A 24,735-nucleotide genomic window follows, 5' to 3' on the forward strand; every position below is an offset into this window, starting at 1 on the left:
CAACACCCAACAACAACAACAAAACAATATTTGCCTCTGAGACGTAGTCGAGTAGAAGTATAAAGCAGACGATAGCAGATCAACATGCTCACAGTGCGTCGCGTCGCGTCACAATGTGAGCTTGCCGATTGGCTGCTTTCCTGCGAGAGCTTTCTCCCCCACAAATTACAGAACATGGAAAATACACGAGCATAGAGCCCTGTGGGACCCCGGTGTGTAAAGTAGTAAAGTACAGACCTTGATTAAATGTTCTTAGTTAGTTCCTCTGCTGCACAGTGTTCCAAACCCACACGCCATCACTGACTCACTCACAGTATCTCCTTTTAGACCAGATCTACAAGCTCACACAGCCGTCAGCTTGTAGATCTAGTCTTATTCCCGGCGAGCATTAAGCGACATTATACAACGGGTCGTTTCGAGGAAGCAATCCGATTGGTTGAATTATCAGCTTCTAGCCGTTCCTTAAACCAGCGCAAAGGAACACCTCGAACATCGATTTCAGCTGTGTTTTTTTCTCCCAGAGCGCAGCAGACGCTATGTGGCTATAGGCTATAGCTAGTTTCTTGGGACATTTGTGGTCGTATAGTGACTACATCTGTCATTAAAAATAGATAATTTTCCGGCGATTTCCTACGGCACCGCAGGCGCGCGTTAATTAACACCCTCTCGTGTAATATCGCTTAATTGACAAATCTCCCTCTCATTCAAAGAAGACTGATTTTTATGAAAAATGCACTTCTGTTTCTCAACTTCGTATAGCATTACGACGATGAGTCATGGCATTACCGTGACCGCGGGACACGTAGCAGTCGATCTACAAGCTCACGCCGTATAGCTGAACTCGTAGATGGGCTGCATATAAACACCGTATGAATCATATTAATGAAAACTCTCATCGGAGATTCATCGTTTCTAAGTCCATGAAAATGTACTTCTGTTTCTTACTAGTATATAGTATTTTGACGACGACTGCTGTCTATTTAAATTGTAGAGTATCTCTAATGGTTGACTCTTTCTCTGACACAAACACACACACGCTCACACACACACACACACACACACACACACACACACACACACACACACACACAACACACACACAACACACACGTACGTCTTTCCCCGTCTACAAGTTGAGCATGACTTCTACGTGTTACACCAAGGACTGTTTTTCTGCATGAATAAGTCTGCCTGCGTTTAAAATGGATTCTACAGTACCATATAATATCACAGTGACTGGACCTTGTTTGTTTGTTTGTTTTTTGATACGTAATGTTTTTGGGGTTTTCGTGGAGGTTTCAGGCCCGACCGCCGTACCTAATAGCTGCATAAAAACCTATTGAATTGGTGTACCAGAACCAGAACCAGAACCCTACACAGCCAAAAACCTCAATGTTGATATCAGTCGTTCTGATACGATAATTAACCCATTCTGACCTGAGATCAGATTCATATGAGGTTTCCACTGGACACACACTGGTCTGATTAACCCATTCTGACCTGAGATCAGATTCTCAAAAAATGTCAGTCGGTCTTCGATTTAAAAAAAATAGCAGATCTACAAGCTCATAGCGCGCCACCGAGTGGCGCGCTACGAGCTTGTAGATCTGCTATTTTTCAATAGCTAAAGCATAACATGACGCTAACACCAAAATGGGTTCCCCGTTCAGAATGGGTTAATATCGGGGAAAAAAAGTGTTGTTATCGGCGAGTCTCTACCGTACGTAATATGCCGGTCCGATATGCCACGCAATTTATCACACGATGGTGTTTAATTTATCATAAACACTTATTTTAGATTTTTGAATTGAATGCTTTGATGTTGCACTACTGTTTTATACTCTTAACTGTACTATTTACAATGATTATTTTACTAACTTGTGTCCTGCACTTTAACAATTATTAATGGAATTGTTATGTGTTCCTTCCTAGATTTGTTTTTAAATTGCGCATTGGTTATCGGATCGGTATAACTCGGTATATCGACCCGGTATACACAAATTGCGGATATATTGGTTATCGGGAGAGAAATAATGTCGGATGTTCGGGAACATTTCCAAATCACTCTGACGAGTGTATTTGGTTCCTGATAAACTCTGAAGGGTGCAACAAATGGACCCATTTGTTTTCACCCTTTTTTTTTAGAGGTAAATTAATTAATTCAATGAATTAAAAAATAATTCATTTTAGGATTTTCAATTAATTAATTTAACTGTGTAGAGCCAATTGCAATGGACATCACGCAGCATGCCAAACATGTTAATGTATACTGTTGTTCTTACTTGACTCTCTCCGTGTATAAACACTTGAAATGAGGAATTATGAATATGTTTGAAACTAATAGTAATGCATCGTTCGTTACATTTAAAAAAAAAAAAAGAAGAAGAAAATATAAACTACAGCTGCATTGAGGTTGACTTAAACTACAAAAGTATCGTGGGTGGTATTCTGTTGCATGATAATCGACATGTTGCTAACTGTGCTAAAGTTACAGAGTTAACTTCTTTTTTTATTGACAGCAGGCAAACTGCTAGTATTATTAACTACTATTTTCCGACCTCTATAACAGCATAAAGACTTTTTTTTAAATTGATATTTCGGTATGTTTTGGTGATTATAGCATGTCTTTTTTTTTCTTTTTTTTTTCTTTTTCATTACTTTTAAAGAACCGCTGATTTTGGAAAGTGGTTCTGGAAAAGGCGAATGGAAAAGTACACAGTTCAAGCTCAAATGATTTATTAGAGAAATGTAATTTGTGCCGATGAATAATGGCCCCATGGTCCAGGATTAGGGATGCACCGATCCGGCTTTTTGGCATTCGATACCGATTTCGATACATAGGGGTCCAGTATCTGCCGATACAGAGTACCGATCCGATACCCCCCACAAATAAACGTAATAACCTATTAAGCTGTATGCCTCACTGTGTGGAGTCTGGAATCATTATTTTGTGTAAGGCAGCATCAAGGCTTGACTTAAACATTACTTTCCCAACTTTGTAAAACAAAATGTAACAAACACAGATATACACTGAATTATTTATTAAATAACTGTGCAACAATTAGACCAGGTTAATGTGTGCGCAGGCTAGCCTGGCTGCATTCCACATGTTATACTGTCAATACTACACTGCTGTGTCACAGAGGAGGTATAGTTGTTTTCATACTGTAATTACACATAATTATCGGATCGGATCGGATCGGATAATGGATCGGCCACCGATCCGATACCCGATCTAGAATTTTAGCCTGGATCGGCGCCGATCTCCGATACGAGTATCGGATCGGTGCATCCCTATCCAGGATTGGGCCAAACCTGCAATGTGTATAATTGGCACACTGGTTTTCACTGGTGTGTGTGTGTGCGTTCAGTAACGGGCGCATCTCCAGCGCTTTAGTAAACAGAAAATACATGTTCAGGTCGGGATAACAATTTCATCCAATCAGGAGAGAGAACCTGGGGATAGTTGAGAAGTGATGACACCAAGAAATGAGCAGAACCAAATTGGATCTGTCCAAACCACCTGGTATTTTCCATGTATTAATGATGTGCATAGCAACGTTTACTGACAGAATATGAAGGTTTAACCTTTGCACAAAAAAAAAGAAATAAAATCCATAAGATGGACATGCCATTTTTTTGGGAAAATAGCAAAACATGGCAATTTTGGACATGCCATTTTTTTGGAAACTAGCAAAACATGGCAGATCTAACAAGCTCACAATGCTCATCACAAGCTTGCTGATCGGCTGTTTTCTTTTATCTTTAAAATCATTTCACATTTAGACAACGGCTCATTTTGAAGGTCCTTAAGTTATTGAAAGGACCGGGAAACACCATTATCGGCGAGTGAAATGCGGGCCATGTCAGGTCAGCCCCCCCCCCTCGCAACACATAATTATATGCAGAGTTTTTTTTTAAATATATATATATATATATATATATATATAATTTTAGTTGGGCCCCCGTTGCAATACTCTTACTATCCACAGGAGGGCGCCAACAACATACACTTAAACATTCACGCTGTAAGCAGGCCTTGCATTTAATGGTGTGTGTGTAACATTCCTTACTATAATAATACACCTGTTGATATTCTGTTGCTTACATTTTGAGTGGTAACTGTACAAGTGTAATTGTCACAAACAACAAGCAGTCCAGGGGGGTTCGTTGTGTACTTTGTGAGACTGGCAGAAACAGTAAACGGTAAACATTAACATCCATATATATACTGTACATGGTGCTAGGACTGGTAAGCAGACAACAGTTGGACTGCAAAGGCTGTAAAATAATAATATGTGATTGAGTATATACAGTACTTATGAGTGAGTGTGTTTTCGCAGTTGCATGACGTGTAATATACGATACTGATATTACCATGAACTTTGTTGCTCCTATACTGTGTTATGGCTTTTTGAAGTTAAGAATGAAGATCTGTCTTTTGGAGCTGTTTGTATGCAAATATATATATATATATATATATATATATATATATATATATAGCATTTTTTTGTTTGCATTTTTTCCCCTCTCGGTTGAATGAAAAGGAAGTGATTGATATATAGCTCAATCTCTGTAACATAATGCTCTTAATGGGAAAAACAACAAAGTGTATTTGGTTGGATTTTTTTATGACAATGATTCTTCCGACGTGTTATTTATATTTATTATATTCTCAGTGCTGTCAGTTTAAAGCAAAAGTGAAAAATGTTTATCAATGTGTGAAAACGAATAAAATTGAAATCATATCACTCATTCTTTTTGGTCTAATATACGGTATAATTGTGTGTGTGTGTGAGTGTGTCTGCTTTGTCTGCTCTGCAGTGGTGGAAGAAATATGTTTTACTCGAGTATCACTATACTGCAATGTAGAAATACTACGGTATAAGTATTCAAAAATGTACTTGAGCGAGGTACAAAAAGTACATCAGCATCTGTTTAAAAAAAAAAAAAAATATCCTTTATTTACCCAGGGTAGTAGCTGAGCACAAGTGCTCATTTTCAGCAACGCCCTGCACGTAGAAACACACAGACACACGTGTGCGTGTGTGTGTGTGTGTGTGTGCGTGTGTTTGTGTGCTCGTGTTTGTGTGTGTGTGTGTGTGTGTGTGTGTGTGTGTGTGTGTGTGTGTGTGTGTGTGTGTGTGTGTGTTTGGGTGCTCGTGCGTGCGTGTGTGCTTATCATTTGAAGTGAAGGTGATGACACATGGATTAGGCAGAAAGGTCAACCTTTGCACTCGGGGGCAAAGTTGAACTGTAGTCACTCTTTAATCAATAAAGTCAGGTCAGACCGAGTCATGTAAGGCACGGAAACTGCAAAGTAAGCACATGTTCTATCTATTCTACACCGCAGTGGTTCCCAGAGTGGGGTCCGGGGACCCCCTTTAGGGGTCCTTGAGGGAGTTCCAGGGGGTCCCCTATACTGCAGCTAAATGATAGTTTGGAACCAAGTGGACCAAGTTAGTAAACTCGAGAGTTAAATTAACATTGATTGTACAATAAACTGAGGGTCCCAGAGATATAAATGTCATTAAATGGGGGTCCGTCTGTAGCATAGACTGTAAAAAATATGGACAAAGTGTTCCCCGGGTCTAACATGGACGTAAAATGAAGCCTGTAATTCTATGGTAATTCCTGATGTAAATCGCCATATTTCTAGATCCGTTTTGGCCCAGCTGGCCATTGGCTGGCTCCGTTTTGGCCCAGCTGGCCATTGGCTGGCCCAGACACGAGGCGGGACTTCCCCCCTTCTTCTCCGTTGGTTTTTATTTTGACTCTTGAGTGGGAGGGGAATCCCGATCATAGACTGTAACGGTAGCCACGCCCCTCAGAACATACGCGACTTTATGGTCATTTTTTTAATTAATGGGACCATAATTTTCCAAAAAGAATATTATGACATTAGAAATGAGACTTTAAACTAGTGACTGGAAGCAGAAAGTATTCATGACCATGTTTATTAAGGTAATACAGTCTAGGTGAAGTTGGGCCCAAATACATGGACTTCTAGGCCATTATATGAATCGCGATTTCCTTATAGGCTTCACAAAATATCTGTCTGACTGCCCCCCTGGTCTGTAGCCTAATCATGTTAAACTGTGCAGGTCCTTGAAAATAAACGGGTTGAGAATCACGCATGCTAGAGCTGTAAAAATCTTCTCTTATGGGGGTCCCTGCATGGCATTATCTCTTCAAATGGGGGTCCGTGGGCTAATTTGTGTCAATTTGGGGGTCCTTGACATGATATGAGCCCATGTGGTTCTAAAAGTGGGGTCTGTACACCCCCAGGGCAGTGGCCTCGAGGCGTCTGTGGACCCCCAGGGCAGTGGCCTCGAGGGGTCTGTGTGGACCCCCAGGGCAGTGGCCTCGAGGGGTCTGTGTGGACCCCCAGGGCAGTGGCCTCGAGGCGTCTGTGGACCCCCAGGGCAGTGGCCTCGAGGGGTCTGTGTGGACCCCCAGGGCAGTGGCCTCGAGGGGTCTGTGTGGACCCCCAGGGCAGTGGCCTCGAGGGGTCTGTGTGGACCCCCAGGGCAGTGGCCTCGAGGGGTCTGTGTGGACCCCCAGGGCAGTGGCCTCGAGGGGTCTGTGTGGACCCCCAGGGCAGTGGCCTCGAGGGGTCTGTGTGGACCCCCAGGGCAGTGGCCTCGAGGGGTCTGTGGACCCCCAGGGCAGTGCGGCCTCGAGGGGTCTGTGGACCCCCAGGGCAGTGGCCTCGAGGGGTCTGTGTGGACCCCCAGGGCAGTGCGGCCTCGAGGTTTTTTAATTCAATAATTTCTGTTTCACATCATCTCGTTTTCGATGGGGTCCTCGAGCACACAACACACAAAGGGGGTTTCCCAGTTCAATGATTGACAGGAACCAAATGGACCCTTTATTATTGCTGTCTGTAACTCGTGAGAGTGTCCTCATTTATGATAAATTGAAAATGGTGGACCTTGTTTTTTAACCCATTTAGACCTGTAAACCATTCTAAAAATGTCTTCTAAAATCATGACACTTTTCTGAAAAGCCTCAAACATTTTCATGTCAAGGACCCCCAAAAATATAATGTAATTGGCCACCGACCCACATCTTAAAATATGTAGTTCCGCAGCCAGGGACCCCCCAGAAGCAAAGCTTTGAGTTAAAAACCTTCGCTCTGAAAGAACATATATTCAAAGATTTGCGCCACATTTTTGTGAGTAGACCTGTTGTTTTCAGGGGAAGAGATTAGGTAGGCAGAGCAGAACAAGTATAGATATAGACCAGGGGTTTTCAACAGGTGGTCCGTGGACCACTGGTGGTCCGTGGAGGTATTGCATGTGGCCCTGACCATGCATTTAGTAATGTAGCAAAGTGAAGAGTTTGTATTTTCTTCCACGGAACAGTGCACTAAACATCTGTGCACTGTTCCCTTAAGGGAACAGTGCACTAAACATCTGTGCACTGTTCCCTTAAGGGAACAGTGCACTAAACATCTGTGCACTGTTCCCTTAAGGGAACAGTGCACTAAACATCTGTGCACTGTTCCCTTAAGGGAACAGTGCACTAAACGTCTGTGCACTGTTCCCTTCCCTTAAGGGAACAGTGCACTAAACATCTGTGCACTGTTCCCTTAAGGGAACAGTGCACTAAACATCTGTGCACTGTTCCCTTAAGGGAACAGTGCACTAAACGTCTGTGCACTGTTCCCTTAAGGGAACAGTGCACTAAACGTCTGTGCACTGTTCCCTTCCCTTAAGGGAACAGTGCACTAAACATCTGTGCACTGTTCCCTTAAGGGAACAGTGCACTAAACGTCTGTGCACTGTTCCCTTCCCTTAAGGGAACAGTGCACTAAACGTCTGTGCACTGTTCCCTTAAGGGAACAGTGCACTAAACGTCTGTGCACTGTTCCCTTAAGGGAACAGTTCCCTTAAGGGAACAGTGCACTAAACGTCTGTGCACTGTTCCCTTAAGGGAACAGTGCACTAAACGTCTGTGCACTGTTCCCTTCCCTTAAGGGAACAGTGCACTAAACGTCTGTGCACTGTTCCCTTAAGGGAACAGTGCACTAAACGTCTGTGCACTGTTCCCTTCCCTTAAGGGAACAGTGCACTAAACATCTGTGCACTGTTCCCTTAAGGGAACAGTGCACTAAACGTCTGTGCACTGTTCCCTTCCCTTAAGGGAACAGTGCACTAAACGTCTGTGCACTGTTCCCTTAAGGGAACAGTGCACTAAACGTCTGTGCACTGTTCCCTTCCCTTAAGGGAACAGTGCACTAAACGTCTGTGCACTGTTCCCTTAAGGGAACAGTGCACTAAACGTCTGTGCACTGTTCCCTTCCCTTAAGGGAACAGTGCACTAAACGTCTGTGCACTGTTCCCTTCCCTTAAGGGAACAGTGCACTAAACGTCTGTGCACTGTTCCCTTAAGGGAACAGTGCACTAAACGTCTGTGCACTGTTCCGTGGAAGTGCGTCAATGTTATCAGAATTACTGGGAAGTCTGAGGTTAAGAAATTCCACAGAAAAGGGAGATAGAATCTCAAGAAGGGTGACGTGCTGAAGCTTGCCTGATTGAGTCATCATTATTAGGAAATGTGCCCATATAATCATGTCATGTGCTATAATATCTTGCACGTATTTGCCATTTTTACTATAAAATATACACACACACACACACACACACACACACACACACACACACACACACACACACACACACACACACACACACACACACACACACACACACATTATTATAGTAAAATGTGGCAAAAAAGTTTAGGGATAAAGGTTAAGGCAGGCCAAAGATAGGGCCACATGTGTCAGTACTGTATATCAGTTAAGTCCGTGGACCATGGTTTTAGAAACAGTATTCCATAGCAAGTGTTACGAAAGCACTAATCTTAGCCCATATCCCATTGCAACACAACAGCGGTCCCCAGGTTGATTCTTAGTCAAGGTGGTGGTCCAGCTGGTTCACAATCAGTTGAAAACCCCTGATATAGACTATACAGAACCAATTCAAGGTCAAGTTTACAGGACAGTTAAATCTCTGAGAAATGCACATTAAATAATAAGAAGAGTTGATGATGATGATGATGCTGTCTATGATGAAGCTATGACATATTTGAGGAAAAAGGTTACTATTAATATATTTTATATATAGGCGTATATAGTAGCTAATTAAGGAGTCTTAAATCGTCTGGAAATCGTTGTATAGTCTAGATCAGCTGGCATTAATTAAAGCACACGAAACTGGAAATGAAAACGTAAGCTCGAGATAACCACTGAATAAATAGCCTAGGCCTACTCATGTAAACTGAAAGAGTGTGTGTGTGTGTGTGTGTGTGTGTGTGTGTGTGTGTGTGTGTGTGTGTGTGTGTGTGTGTGTGTGTGTGTGTGTGTGTGTGTGTGTGTGTGTGTGTGTGTGTGTGTGTGTGTGTGTGTGTGTGTGTGTGTGTGTGTGTGTGTGTGTGTGTGTGTGTGTGTGTGTGTGTGTGTGTGTGTGTGCGTGACTGACGTAAGGGGGCCAGCACGTGACGCGCATGGATCATTCAGTCCCATCATGCTGCAGGTGGTGGTGATGAAATCAAACCAAACGGTGACTCAGTTCACTGGACGGACGGACTGTCATACACACTGTCTGTGACTCAGTCTGTCACTGTACTACTGACCACTGTGTGAGAGACACAGTGACTGCATCTAGTAACTAACTAGTCAGTGTGTACATAATAATACTATCATTCACAGCCAGACGGAATATATAAACAGCCTGCTGCTGCTTCAACAACGGCTTGGCTTCGAACGCCACACTTACGCACGGTAAGTGTAGTATTTACACACTGCTTCGTGAAAAGAGGAGTTTATATAACGGGCAATTATAAGGGCACTGTATTTACAGTTAATATACGGTCATACACAGGTGTGACGGTAGGCTACATTTCGGGAGTTTACCGGAGTTTGTTTGGAAAGTTTAACGGGAGTTTCCTGTATCCGTATTCATTCCATGCATTCCATGCGCAGTGTGAAACTTGTACAGCAGACAAGCGCATGACTGCTATAGTCACAGTGACAGTGTACAAGTTAGTGTAGGCTACATATTATTAGTTTGTTCCCTAGTGTTCATTTATAAATGACACTCTTGTAGCTTTTTATCAGAGTTAAATATGGTACAACATTATACCCGGGCCGTAGCCGTGTGGAGTATAGTGTAATGTGGTTGTTGTTAAGAGACCATTAGCCCCATATGGTCCAGTGCGTGGGGACGGTAATTAAGACATTAAGGGGAAATGACAATTCTCCTGTGGTGCTCCTGTCATTGCCCCTTAATTTCTTAATCTCCTGGAGATGGGGTCGAAATTCAGGGGACTCCTTCCTTCCGGATTCAGGAGTGTTGACCAGCCCTGACTGGACCATATGGGGCTAAGAGGTGGACCAGACAGTACTGTTCCAAACTCTAGAACCTTCACAGCACCACTGCAGAGCCCCACTATAGCTGGCGCTAATAGTTATTATTCTCTAGGTTGTTTTGGGACGGTGTTCTTTTGCAGCCTGAAATGATTATGTAACAATTATGTATTGACCTGTACTACTGTTGTCTATCGTTTGAACTGTTGCTGTACCCATTATATTGTACCCATTCTACAAACTGTCAATTGATACAAATATCAATCAATCATAAATAATGAGCATTGGATGCCTATAGTGTATGACTGTTTAAAGGTAGGTGTGGTTTGTTTTAAACTAAAGTTATTGTTTATAGGTAGGTATCATTTAAAGGATGTACAGTATAGCCTACCTTTAAACAATCAGACACTGTACACGTATACAGTGTAGGTGATATATATTGTTTATTTCTTTCTGTTTTTAAAAGTGTTAAATAGCTCTAAGAGGTCAACACATCTTTCCAGCTCGTTTGAATGAATGGATGAATGAATGAATGGATGGATGGATGAATGAATGGATGAATGGATGAATGAATGGATGAATGAATGGATGGATGGATGAATGAATGGATGGATGGATGGATGGATGAATGAATGGATGGATGGATGGATGAATGGATGGATGGATGAATGGATGAATGGATGAATGGATGAATGAATGGATGGATGGATGAATGGATGAATGAATGAATGGATGGATGAATGGATGAATGGATGGATGAATGGATGAATGGATGGATGAATGGATGAATGAATGGATGAATGGATGAATGAATGGATGGATGGATGAATGAATGAATGAATGAATGAAACATTGGAATTGGAACACCAACCATACATTTGAAGCTTAGATCGATAGATCTTTGTTGTCATTGCAACAAGTACACCGACATTAACCCATTCTGACCTGAGATCAGATTCATACGAGGTTTCTCCACTGGACACACACTGGTCTGATTAACCCATTCTGAACCTGAGATCAGATTCATACGAGGTTTCCACATGGACACACACTGGTCTGATTATAACCCATTCTGAACCTGAGATCAGATTCTAGAAATGTCAGTCCTTCTTCGATTTTTCAAAAATAGCAGACCTACAAGCTCGTAGCGCGCCACTCGGTGGCGCGCTACGAGCTTGTAGATCTGCTATTTTTCAATAGCTAAAGCATAACATGATGCTAACACCAAAACGGGTGCCCGTTCAGAATGGGTTAAAAGTGCCAACCGATCAGTGCATCATAAACTAAGAATATAAAAACTAATAAATACACCAAGAACACACACACATAACCGTACTTCATGTTATTGCACATGACATATACAGTAGGCTATTGCACAGTACACACTTAGTTGCAGCTGTTATTGCCCAAACCCCGATTGTACTTAAAGGACCACTTCACCACTTTTCAACCTATCTTAGGTCCTCAATAATCAATAATCATGAAAGAATGGCGCAATTCTTTTCTACTCGGTCTGTGTCTCATAGACCATAAACCGTCTTCCAGTGACATCATCGATGGGGAATACAAGCTAATAGAAACTGCAGGCTTTCTAGTCCTGAAAAGTTGCGAAAATGGAAGCCATCGTTCTCACGATAATGAAAATCTAAACATTTTTGTAAAAAGTATATTGTTTAAAAATAAATCTGCCTAATCGTGATGTCACTGGAAGACTATTTCTAAACTGCCCACAGCCCTCCTATATGAGACACAGATTGAGTAGAAAAAATTCGTGCCATTTTATCATGATTATTAGTGAGGACCTATTATATGAAGATGGGTTGAAAAGTGGTGAAGTGGTCCTTTAACTTAAGAAACGGCACAATAAAACATGTATTTTAGCAATCTTGTATAACTCTGGGTACTCCCTGGTTGACCCCTGTTACTATGAATATACTATAGCTTTTACCTTTTTTTAAAATAAATAAAAACACTGCTAGTTTTAATCATAACACATCACTTTCTAATAACTCTATACAGACCCCCTGATGATGATGAGGAGCAAGGCTGACCCCTGGAGGACGACAGAGGAACAGCTGTGAGAGCTGGCCACGGCCACGCACCTTTTTTATTGGATTCAGTCGCCAGAGGCAGCACGGCACTTTAGTTACCGTTTACTAGAGTAAGGAGATATTATACAGTATACTGTAAAGGTACGGTAGAACAAAACAAAGGGACCCTATAGGGCGTCAGGGCGGACGAGGGAGAACAATAGAGTCACACGTAACGTAAGCACCGTGGACAATGAACTGTGACACACAATAGTATTATTATACGCCAACCAGAACGTAAACAACACAACGGTGTGTCCTCGCGGTATCCCGCCCAGAGCTACAACCACGTTACGTATAACTTACGTAGAAGTATAGCCTTCAACGAGGAGAAAGAAGAAAGATAACCTCCTATACGAGGTTTATTGTTGCTTTCCTCTGCGCGTTGTGAACGTGGACGGTATAACCGGAAAGGCTATAGCTCGCCTTCGTTAAAGCACGTATACGCTCGCCCGCGGTTTTTATTTTTTCGCGCCCGCCTGCACACCTACCGCTAGGTAGGGGCGGTTCTTGTATTCTGTGTATTGTTTTTTTTTAAAAGTATTATTATTTACTTGGGATCGGGTTAGAAATAAGTTTAGGGTTAGGCATAGTTCAGAAGACTGTATCGGTCGAAACATGTCGGTTGAATAAAGCTTTCCTCCTTTTTAACTATTACGTGTGCCCGGATCTCCGCTTTGTTTCATTAGGCATAGTTTCACTGAGGTTAAGTTTAGGAATATAGCCTATACGCTTAGGTTTCGGCACCGTTTTACTGAGGTTAAGGTTTAGGTTATACGGTTAGGTTTAACCGTTTAGGCATAGTTTACGTTGGTTTACGTTTTTAGGAATAGTTTTTAGGAAGAGACCTTTCCACCGGATTAACGCCAGAGGCGCGACTGTGTGTTGAGGCGAGCCGCTCTGCTATTCCTGTGGACAACTGGAGGTGGTGTGTGAACAACTGGAGGTGGTTTGTGGACTACTGGACTCCCAGGGGGACTCGGGGAGACGATGCACCGTCTAAGGACTACGGTGGTGAGGCTCCGGCCCATCACAGCTCATGCTCATCGGACAGAGACCCATACGAGACCGTCCTCCTCCTCCCAGCCTCCTCCCAGACCCGGGACGACGAGGCCGGAAGGACCTCCCAGCCCCAGGACCTTGGCGGTGCAGGCCCGGCGGAGCCTCAGCGCCTCCTCCGTGGCCGCCGAGCCCTTCCTGAACGGAACCAGCTCCAACTACGTGGAGGAGATGTACTACGACTGGCTGGAGAACCCCAAGAATGTGCACAAGGTTAGGTGTGTTTGTGTGTGTGCGTGTGTGTGTGTGTGTGTGTGTGTGTGCGCGAGTGTGTGTCGTATGTGTGTGTGTGTGGACTACTCGGCCAGCAGGCGCTGTCAGGCATGGGCCTATATATATTATCCCATTTTGACCTGATATCAGATTCTAAAAAATGTCTTCTACATCCTGACAGTTTTCTGAAAAAGCTATGTTTCTATGTCAGTGGTTTTTCGATTTTTCAAAAATAGCAGACCTACAAGCTCGTAGCGCGCCACTCGGTGCCGCGCTATGAGCTTGTAGATCTGCTATTTTTCAATAGCTAAAGCATAACATAATGCTAACACCAAAAGGGGTCACATAGAGTTATTATCGGCTCTGGCCTGACACCGTGTCGCGCGTTCGAGTCCCGTCCATGACGACCTTTGCTGTGTGTCTCTCCCCTTCTCTCTCTCTCTCTCTCTCTCTCTCTCTCTCTCTCTCTCTCTCTCTCTCTCTCTCTCTCTCTCTCTCCTGTCTGTCTTCACTGTGACTATCTATCGATAAAGGCACAAAAACCAAAAACAAATTCTTGAAAAAAAAATGAAAAGAAAGTGTCTCAAAACAAAACTTGCGCTGATGGGAAATGTTTATGTATAATATTATGAAATGAATGACCCGTTGCACACATACTGTACACGAGGAGAGAAAATGAAAGCAGCTTCTTTTCATATCAGTGTCAAAACAAAAACTGGCCATAATATTTACAGCCGGACACACAGACTTTATCATTGAAGGTACAGTACAACATGTACAGTTCTTTAGATTGTTGTCCATGTACAGTCTAGAGTATACTGTTCAAGGACGACCTCACCCAGTTTCACATAACTGGTCCTCACTAATGCTCATGATAAAAATGTTTTTAGTTTCTTTTCTACTCTGTTTCTGTCGGCACTCGCAGTTCCTGGGGGTGTTTGAGCAGCACTAAAACGGGTGTAAAACATCCCTTCCTTCCACAGAGGTACACATTTGGTGATTAAACTCGTTTTGTTTTCAAATCTGTGGGGCTGTAATCTAAAGTCTGTTGTGTTCATTTAACCCACTCTGACCTGAGATCAGATTCTACATCCTGACAGTTTTCTGAAAAAGCTGTGTTTCTATGTCAGTCGTTATTCGATTTTTCAAAAATAGCAGACCTACAAGCTCCTAGCGCGCCACTCGGTGATTGTAGATCTGCTATTTTTCAATAGCTAAAGCATAACATAATGCTAACACCAAAAGGGGTTCCCTCCCAAAATGGGTTTTAACTCTGCACAATCAAATCATTATGGGTCCATTTGGTTCCTATAACTATCATTCATTTATGCTGGGCACCTACAGTAGCTGCAGTTTGCAACACTAGATTGTTGGTTGCTTATTGAGATGTTTGATGATCACTTAACTGTGTGGAAGGTTGTTCAGAAAAGAACTGGGCTGAGGGTTGTTCAAATAGACGCAATCAATACGTACAGTAGACGTGTGTGTATGCGTGCGCACCAGGGGGGCAGTCAGCCAGATATTTCGTGAAGCCTCATTTGAAATCGGTAGTTCATATAATGGCCTGTTGTGGCGCTGGACTGGACCCAAAAAGCCCCATAGCTCCATAGAGGCCCATGTATTTTGGCCCAACTTCACCTAGACTGTATTACCTTAATAAACATGGTCATGAATACTTTCTTCTTCCAGTCACTAGTTTAAAGTCTCATTTCTAATGTCATAATATTCTTTTTGGAAAATTATGGTCCCATTAATTAAAAAAATGACCATAAAGTCGCGTATGTTCTGAGGGGCGTGGCTACCGTTACAGTCTATGATCGGGATTCCCCTCCCACTCAAGAGTCTTCTCCTCCCACTCGAGTCAAAATAAAAACCAACGGAGAAGAAGGGGGGAAGTCCCGCCTCGTTGTCTGGGCAGCCAATGGCCAGCTGGACCCAAACGGAGCCAGCCAATGGCCAGCTGGTCCAAAACGGATCTAGAAAGATGGCGATTTACAGTGCATTAGAATGCAAGGGATTTCAGGCTTCATTTTACGTTCATGTTAGACCCGGGGAACGCTTTGTCCATATTTTTTACAGTCTATGGTGCGCACGCAGTAGTCGTGCGTGTGTGCGTGTGTGTGCGGGCACACTGGACAGTAGTGTGGAGAAAGGTTCTGTCCAATGTGTGTGTATTGGAGCCTGGGAGGCTGAGAGCATGTTCTGGTGTGGCTGGCGGTGGCTCAGGGGTAGAGTGGCCGGATGGTAACCGCAAGGTTGCCAGTTCGAACCCTGTGGGCTCCCCCAGAGTTAGTGTCAAAGTGTCCATGAGCAAGACTCTGAACCCCTAATTGCTCCCTTGATGTGCAGGTTGGTGCCTTGCATGGTTTCCGCCGCCATCGGTGTATGAATGTGTGTGTGAATGGGTGAATGAAATGCACAATTCTTGGTGTTTGAAAGTGTCAAGCTTTCCCTACAGCTGCAATGTTGGTGAGTAGTTTAACGTTGTTTAATACAAGCGGTGTTCTAAAAACACCTTCTAACCTAAGGTTTTCTGAAAATTCTTATTCAAAATGGGGAAAAAAAAATATATATGTTGCTATATGAGACACCAGGTCTAGTGCTGAGCATAAGATGCAATGAACCTGGACCGATTTCAGGTATTCATCACCAACTTGTTTTATTTAAATAAAAAAAGTATCCCACGATTTTGCAACCCAGGGCAGCGGACCGACCTCATGCTTCCTTCTATGCATGAGGAGTCCAAGCTGCTTCTTTTCACCTGACAGGGGGGGGGGGGGAGTTTCCCCAGTTGGACGTAGCGCATGGAAGGAACACGTTAATCCAACCGGTTCCTTTCCCCTCCATCAGGGGAAAACAACTCAATGAAATGAGACACTGAATAATAATATAATAAAGCGGAAACAAATTTGTGGAAGTAACTAAGTAAGTCTTTCTGCCTACTGTATCATAATTTAGTTTAATCTCTTTAACCCATTTTGACCTAAAAATGTCTTCTACATCCTGACAGTTTTCTGAAAAAAGCTATGTTTCTGCGTCAGTCGTTCTTCGATTTTTCAAAAATAGCAGACCTACAAGCTCGTAGCGCGCCACTCGGTGGCGCGCTATGAGCTTGTAGATCTGCTATTTTTCAATAGCTAAAGCATAACATAATGCTAACACCAAAATGGGTTATTTTTGTTAACTGTATTCTTTCTTCTTCTTCTTTGCAGTCTTGGGATATTTTCTTCCGCAACGCCAACGCCGGCGCCCCGCCGGGGGCAGCCTATCAGAGCCCTCCGCCGCTGGGCGGGGCCGCCAGCGCCGCTCATCAGGGATTGGTCGGCAGCCACCGCCAGCAGCAGGCTCTGGCGAGGTCGCAGCCCGACGTGGCCAAGCTGGTGGAGGATCACCTGGCCGTACAGACGCTCATACGAGCTTACCAGGTGAATAACCTCATAACGCCATCTTAACCCGCTTCAGGACGGGGAAGCCCTTTTGGTGTTTTTATTAAGCATTATGTTATACTTTAGCTGTTGGAAAAATAGCAGATCTACAAGCTCATATAGCGTGGTTGTAGATCTGCTATGTTTTTTTTAAATCGTGAAAATGTGGGACAAATCTTTGAATATATATATTCTTTCGGAGCGAACATTTCTTTTTTTAATACTGTTTTATTAGGCATTTTTTGTATATGATAACTTAAATGACAATCTTTGACAATAATAATGAGTTATTCAGTTATATAAAATGAAAGATAAAGACAGGTAATGTAAATTCCACATACAATACATAATAAAAAAGATATATAAATGTGATAAACGAAAAAACAAAAAAAACAGTTAAACAACGACATGTGTGAACAGACAAACAAAACAAAGACAACAGGACAGACACTCTTGCTCTCAAACTTTCCCAACACGTTGTTGTAAATTAACTGAATTACAGACATTTCTTTTTAAATGAGAATAAAAATAAAATAAAATACTCCTTTTTTTTCTTTACTTTTCTTTCCAATTTTCTAATATGTTATCTATTGTGTAGGAGGGGTTAGCGTGCACCTATTGAAATGGTCAATGAAGGGTTGCCATGTCTGGTAAAATCTATCTTCACTCCCTCTCAATTCAAACTTTATCTTTTCCAATTGCAAGTAGTGCATAACATCTATCATAAGTGTAGTGTGAGTGGGAACCTGTGCTTGTTTCCAATTCAACAGTATCAGTCTGTGAGCCAGTAGAGTCACATATTTTACCATGTTATATTGGAAAGTAGACAGTTTGACCCCGGGCCCCCTGACCCCCAGAACTGCTGTCAGTGGATCCGGGTCAAAAGGTCTTCCAACAATGTCTGACAGTGATTTAAATATACTTTGCCAATATGATGTTAGTTTAGTGCAGTGCCAGAACATATGAGCTAGAGTGGCCGGCGACTGGCCACATCTGTCGCAGGCTGGATTCACATTTGGAAACATTCTGTTGAGTTTTTCCTTTGACAAATGTAACCTGTGTAATATTTTAAACTGTATAAGACCGTGCCTGGCACATACTGAAGAAGAGTGCACAAACTTTTGAGATGTAGACCATTGCTCGTCAGTGATAGATATTCCTAAGTCGTTTTCCCAAGCAGTTTTTAAATACTCCAATGAGGCATTATTATCTAAACATGAGAGAGAATTATAAATAATAGAAACACCTCCTTTGAGCAATGGGTCAGGTAGAAATATAGATTCCATTGATGAGTTGGGAGGTATGTTTGGAAATGAAGCAGTGTGTTGTGTTAAAAAATGTCGTATCTGTAGAAATCTAAAGAAATGTGATTGGGGTAACTTGAATTTGCGTCGTATTTGTTCAAAGGTCGGAAATAACCCATCAATATAAAGCATGGTTAGCGACCAGAGGTGCGCGCACAGAACCCGGGTAGGAGCGAACATTTTTAACCCATTTTGGACTCTTAAAAACGCCTTCTAAGTCCTGACAAACGTCAAATATTTATATAGCAGCATAATACATTTTTTTGTTTGAATACTGTACATACTGTACAGAACCCCAAAAGGGGGTTCCATTCCAGAAGGGATAGAAGTTAACACCAAAAGGGGTTCCCGCCAGGGGGGCAGTCAGACAGATATTTAACCAGGGGGGCAGTGAGACAGATATTTAACCAGGGGGGCAGTCAGACAGATATTTAACCAGGGGGGCAGTCAGACAGATATTTAACCAGGGGGGCAGTGAGACAGATATTTAACCAGGGGGGCAGTCAGACAGATATTTAACCAGGGGGGCAGTCAGACAGATATTTAACCAGGGGGGCAGTGAGACAGATATTTAACCAGGGGGGCAGTGAGACAGATATTTAACCAGGGGGGCAGTCAGACAGATATTTAACCAGGGGGGCAGTCAGACAGATATTTAACCAGGGGGGCAGTGAGACAGATATTTAACCAGGGGGGCAGTGAGACAGATATTTAACCAGGGGGGCAGTCAGACAGATATTTAACCAGGGGGGCAGTGAGACAGATATTTAACCAGGGGGGCAGTCAGACAGATATTTAACCAGGGGGGCAGTGAGACAGATATTTAACCAGGGGGGCAGTCAGACAGATATTTAACCAGGGGGGCAGTCAGACAGATATTTAACCAGGGGGGCAGTCAGACAGATATTTAACCAGGGGGGCAGTGAGACAGATATTTAACCAGGGGGGCAGTCAGACAGATATTTAACCAGGGGGGCAGTCAGACAGATATTTACCCAGGGGGGCAGTCAGACAGATATTTAACCAGGGGGGCAGTCAGACAGATATTTAACCAGGGGGGCAGTGAGACAGATATTTAACCAGGGGGGCAGTCAGACAGATATTTACCCAGGGGGGCAGTCAGACAGATATTTAACCAGGGGGGCAGTCAGACAGATATTTAACCAGGGGGGCAGTCAGACAGATATTTAACCAGGGGGGCAGTCAGACAGATATTTAACCAGGGGGGCAGTCAGACAGATATTTAACCAGGGGGGCAGTCAGACAGATATTTAACCAGGGGGGCAGTCAGACAGATATTTACCCAGGGGGGCAGTCAGACAGATATTTAACCAGGGGGGCAGTCAGACAGATATTTAACCAGGGGGGCAGTCAGACAGATATTTAACCAGGGGGGCAGTCAGACAGATATTTAACCAGGGGGGCAGTCAGACAGATATTTAACCAGGGGGGCAGTCAGACAGATATTTAACCAGGGGGGCAGTCAGACAGATATTTAACCAGGGGGGCAGTCAGACAGATATTTAACCAGGGGGGCAGTCAGACAGATATTTAACCAGGGGGGCAGTCAGACAGATATTTAACCAGGGGGGCAGTCAGACAGATATTTAACCAGGGGGGCAGTCAGACAGATATTTAACCAGGGGGGCAGTCAGACAGATATTTAACCAGGGGGGCAGTGAGACAGATATTTAACCAGGGGGGCAGTGAGACAGATATTTAACCAGGGGGGCAGTCAGACAGATATTTAACCAGGGGGGCAGTCAGACAGATATTTAACCAGGGGGGCAGTGAGACAGATATTTAACCAGGGGGGCAGTGAGACAGATATTTAACCAGGGGGGCAGTGAGACAGATATTTAACCAGGGGGGCAGTGAGACAGATATTTAACCAGGGGGGCAGTCAGACAGATATTTAACCAGGGGGGCAGTCAGACAGATATTTAACCAGGGGGGCAGTCAGACAGATATTTAACCAGGGGGGCAGTGAGACAGATATTTAACCAGGGGGGCAGTGAGACAGATATTTCGTGAAGCCACTGAGGAAATCGGGATTTCCTGAAAGTTCATATAATGGCCTGTTGTGGCGCTGTCACTGGACCCAGAAAAACCCATAGCTCCATAGAGATCCATATATTTGGGCCCAACTTCACCTAGACTGTATTACCTTAATAAAAATGGTCATGAATACTTTCTGCTTCCAGTCACTAGTTTAAAGTCTCATTTCTAATGTCATAATATTCTTTTTGGAAAATGATGGTCCCATTTATTAAAGAAATGACCATAAAGTCGTGCATGTTCTGAGGGGCGTGGCTACCGTTACAGTCTATGAACGGGATCCCCCACCCACTCGAGTCAAAATAAAAACCAACAGAGAAGAAGGGGGGGAAGTCCCGCCTCGTTGTCTGGGCCAGCCAATGGGCCAGCTGGGCCCAAACGGATCTAGAAAGATGGCGATGTACACAAGGAAGGACTGACAGGCTTCTTTTTACGTTCATGTTAGACCCGGGGAACGTTTTGTCCATATTTTTTACAGTCTATGGTTCCTGCCCAGAATGGGTCAACTCAAATCTTTGCTTCTGGGGGGGGGGGGGGGGGGGGGGGGGGGTCCCTGGAACAACATATTTTCAGATGGGGGTCCACGACCAAATACAGATAATTCTGGGGGTCCTCGACATGAAAAAGGTTTAGAACCACTGACATAGAAACATGGGTTTATCTGAAAACTGATAGGATTTAGAAGCATTTTGTTTTCAATCGGCCTCAGGTCTGAATGGAATATGGGTCAGCGCTTGTAGATCGGCTATTCTCAGCAAGTGTAAAATCATTCATTCGACGGCTTCATTTCAGTCGACTAAATCAAATATAGATTTGGTCGACAAAAATCTTATGAACTTCACTTAATCGAGCAAAAACCAGACGAAACACGAAAACATTCCGGGTGACTAAAATGTGACTAAAAAAACTAAATTAAAAAAACTATTCAAAAGACTAAATAACCCATTCTGGGCGGGAACCCATTTTGGTGTTAGCACTATGTTATGTTTTAGCTATTTAAAAATAGCAGATCTACAAGCTCATAGCGCGCCACCGAGTGGCGCGCTACGAGCTTGTAGGTCTGCTATTTTTTGAAAAATCGAAGAACGACTGACATCTTTAGAATCTGATCTCGGGTCAGAATGGGTTAATCAGACCAGTGTATGTGTGTCCAGTGGAAACCTCGTATGAATCTGATCTCAGGTCTGTGTTCCAGGTGCGCGGGCACCACATGGCCCAGTTGGACCCGCTGGACATCAGCTGTGTGGACTTTGACGACGCCCCCTGCAGCTTCCAGAACGTTGGTGAGAAACGGCATATTCACTGGCGGGGAAAAGTCATCGCAATCTTTTGCATTGTGAGCTTGTACAGTACAGTACAGTAGATGGCCTATTTTCATTCAAATGGCCAAAATGAAGTGGTTAATGTACAGTATTTGGATGCATTAAAACACACGATGACTGCCAGGATTAATTAATCTATTTACCCCCTTTCAACTTTTATTTTGAAGAGCCAAATATCCGTAAAGATGACATAATGTGGTGTCTTGACCGCGGGTATCACAGCGCCTCCTGCTGGCGGCCGTTGGAAAAACCTTGTTTTCACCAGAAACAACATTCACATAGAGTGCAAGTGGATGCGCGTGCATCTTCAAAATGGCCATCTTCAAAATGGCAGAGCTTGTAGATCTGCTATTTTTCAACAGCTAAAGTACAACATAATGCTTAAAAACACCAAAAGTGGTTAAACATGTATGTAACTTTATAATTCGTGGGACATAATATGCAGGGCTGCACACAACTTTTTTGGTCTAGTACTCAGAAGAGCACCTGGAGGAGTTGCTTGGTGCTCCTAAAATGCGGCGACCCGTCTCGCCAGATGGATAAAAGAGGGATGAATAACTTATAGCAAAACAATATTTATTGGATGAGTGGGGAGTCAATGGAGGGTATTGCAACTCTAGATTTAGCCCTAGAATGGCTCTTGTTGTAGATTCATCCCATTATTAAAAATATATAAATTTGCTAAAATCTAGGTCCATGTGTGGTCCAGCCCTATGGAATGCATATTATAATAAAAACAAGTTAACAACTTAATACTTCCTAAGGATAATATGATATGAGCATCAAAGCAATATTTAGATTTTTTATTATTTTGTATTTAAATAACCAATCTACTACTACTGCAGATCAGCTATTTTTTTAACATGCGACACATCGTACGGCGAAGCATACATCAGGCTTCCCTAGTTCCCTTTTGTTTTTAGATGAGGCGACGTACGTAGTCAGACAGTCAGAAACACATGGCTCCTCGGTGCAAAAATAAACAGTGTACACTACACGACTTTACGATAATAAGGCACAGTATGTCGAGACACGGTGTTCATGTTGGGCAGCAGCAGTGCCAGTCCGCATGCTTTAAACTCTTCCCACTCCACTATGTCGGAACTAAAACCTTAGTACCCGTAAAAAGTCGGTGGCCGGTGCCTAGGCTGTGAGAGACGCTAATATGGTTTCTGCCTCGGATTCGGGTTTTGAGACGGCATCGCACACGAGCAACCATGCTGCTCCAACAGCCGGAAAACAAACACAAGCACAGCGGCAAATGGGAAGAGTGCAAAGCATCCAAAGCATGACCTTTTACACCGGGGACTACAGTAGTTTGCTATCTGAAACGGAGAAGAGAAGACGAAACTATTTGTGTAAGGTTTTCCTGTCAACCGCCCTCCGCCTCCTCCCAGGCTCCTAGCAGAAAGCAGCATGGATCCTCCCCCTTTTGAGTAAGGACGCGCTGTGATTGGGCCAGTAGCCACTTTGAGTGGCAGTCGGTGGGAAATGCTCTCGCCACAACATTTTCTAGTATTCTGGCCATAATAATCATTCTGGGCGGCCCCAGCTGTTGGTACGCAGAAGCGCTTCCCCGGCGCTTGATTGACAGCGCATTTTTTATTTTACCGCGCATGCGCACCTGCGCACCACTTATGTGCAGCCCTGATAATATGCTCTGTAGTTGTCTAAAAGTGACATTATTGCTTCAGCACTTATACCCTATACCGTCAAGTGGTTAAGTGTACACTTCATAGTGTATAGTAGAGTAGTACTAGTAAAGCACTGTATTGTTGTAACGTTGTGTAGAGAAGCTTTGTTCACAGACCTCCATTCAGACAAAGTGCTTTTGTTGTTGTGCTCCACATTGTGAATAGGAATGTTCAGGTGGAAATGCATGGCTTATGCAACACCAGTGGTTCTCAACCTTTCCAACCCCCCCCCCCCCCCCCCCCCCCGCCCAAAAGAGTTATCCCATTCTGACCTGAGATCAGATTCTAAAAAATGTCTGTTTGAAAATGACAGTTTTCTGAAAAAAGCTATGTTTCTATGTCAGTGGTTCTTCGATTTTTCAAAAATAGCAGACCTAAAAGCTCATAGCGCGCCACTCGGTGGCGCGCTATGAGCTTGTAGATCTGCTATTTTTTAAATAGCTAAAGCATAACGTAATGCTAACACCAAAAGGGGTTCCTCCCGGCCTAAAATGGGTTAAATTTGAACGGCGGATGTGGTCATGTTGGCTTGTGGTGGACATTTTTTGTAAAAATTCTATTTCTTGCCACACGGACTATACAAAATGAGTAGACAATAATAACACCAGAGACCATAAAGACAGATGAGTGACCATCCATAACATTGTCTGTAACTCAAATCAGTGTTGATTTCGTTGACTAAAATAAAAAATGATCACACACACACACACACACACACACACACACACACACACACACACACACACACACACACACACACACACACACAATATCGTGTGGGGTTGATTGATTGATTGAAATATGTATTAACAGTTTGCAGAATTACAGTACATTTCAAGCACAAACTCAATACAAAGACTGTTAACTGTGAGTGGACGACCCAATTAAGCATTACACTTGTTTACAACAAGAGGGTCGACCATGTACAATTCATCAAAACATTTAGAGACGTACAAATAGACACTTCTATATATAGTCTAAGAACAGAACAGGAATTCATCATAAAGGAGGTAAAAAGGGAAAAGAAACTTGTACAGTGAGGGGGCAGTGCCCTCTGAGCGCTGGCTTACACTATTCCACATCCCAACACTGTTAGCTAACTTAGTTTGACCGTGTAAAAAGAAAGAAAGAAAGAGTGAAGGAAAAAAGCTCCACCCTTATCGCACCTTTTTATGAAGGTTCAAGGCTCGGGAAA

General features: G+C 43.2%; 1 protein-coding gene across 1 annotated transcript in view; it reads left to right on the forward strand.

The window, feature by feature from the left end:
* Nucleotides 1-9,647: 9,647 nt before the first annotated feature.
* Nucleotides 9,648-24,735, forward strand: part of LOC310879274 (2-oxoglutarate dehydrogenase complex component E1-like) — a 64,961-nt gene continuing 49,873 nt past the window's right edge. The window contains 4 exon segments of the mRNA XM_083793823.1: nt 9,648-9,790; nt 12,395-13,737; nt 16,950-17,162; nt 21,720-21,807. Coding sequence (XP_083649949.1) covers nt 13,456-13,737; nt 16,950-17,162; nt 21,720-21,807 — 583 coding nt within the window. The 5' untranslated portion in view covers nt 9,648-9,790; nt 12,395-13,455.

This window comes from Protomyctophum parallelum, assembly GCF_964188405.1.
Source record: "Protomyctophum parallelum genome assembly, chromosome: 21".
NCBI lineage: Eukaryota > Metazoa > Chordata > Actinopteri > Myctophiformes > Myctophidae > Protomyctophum > Protomyctophum parallelum.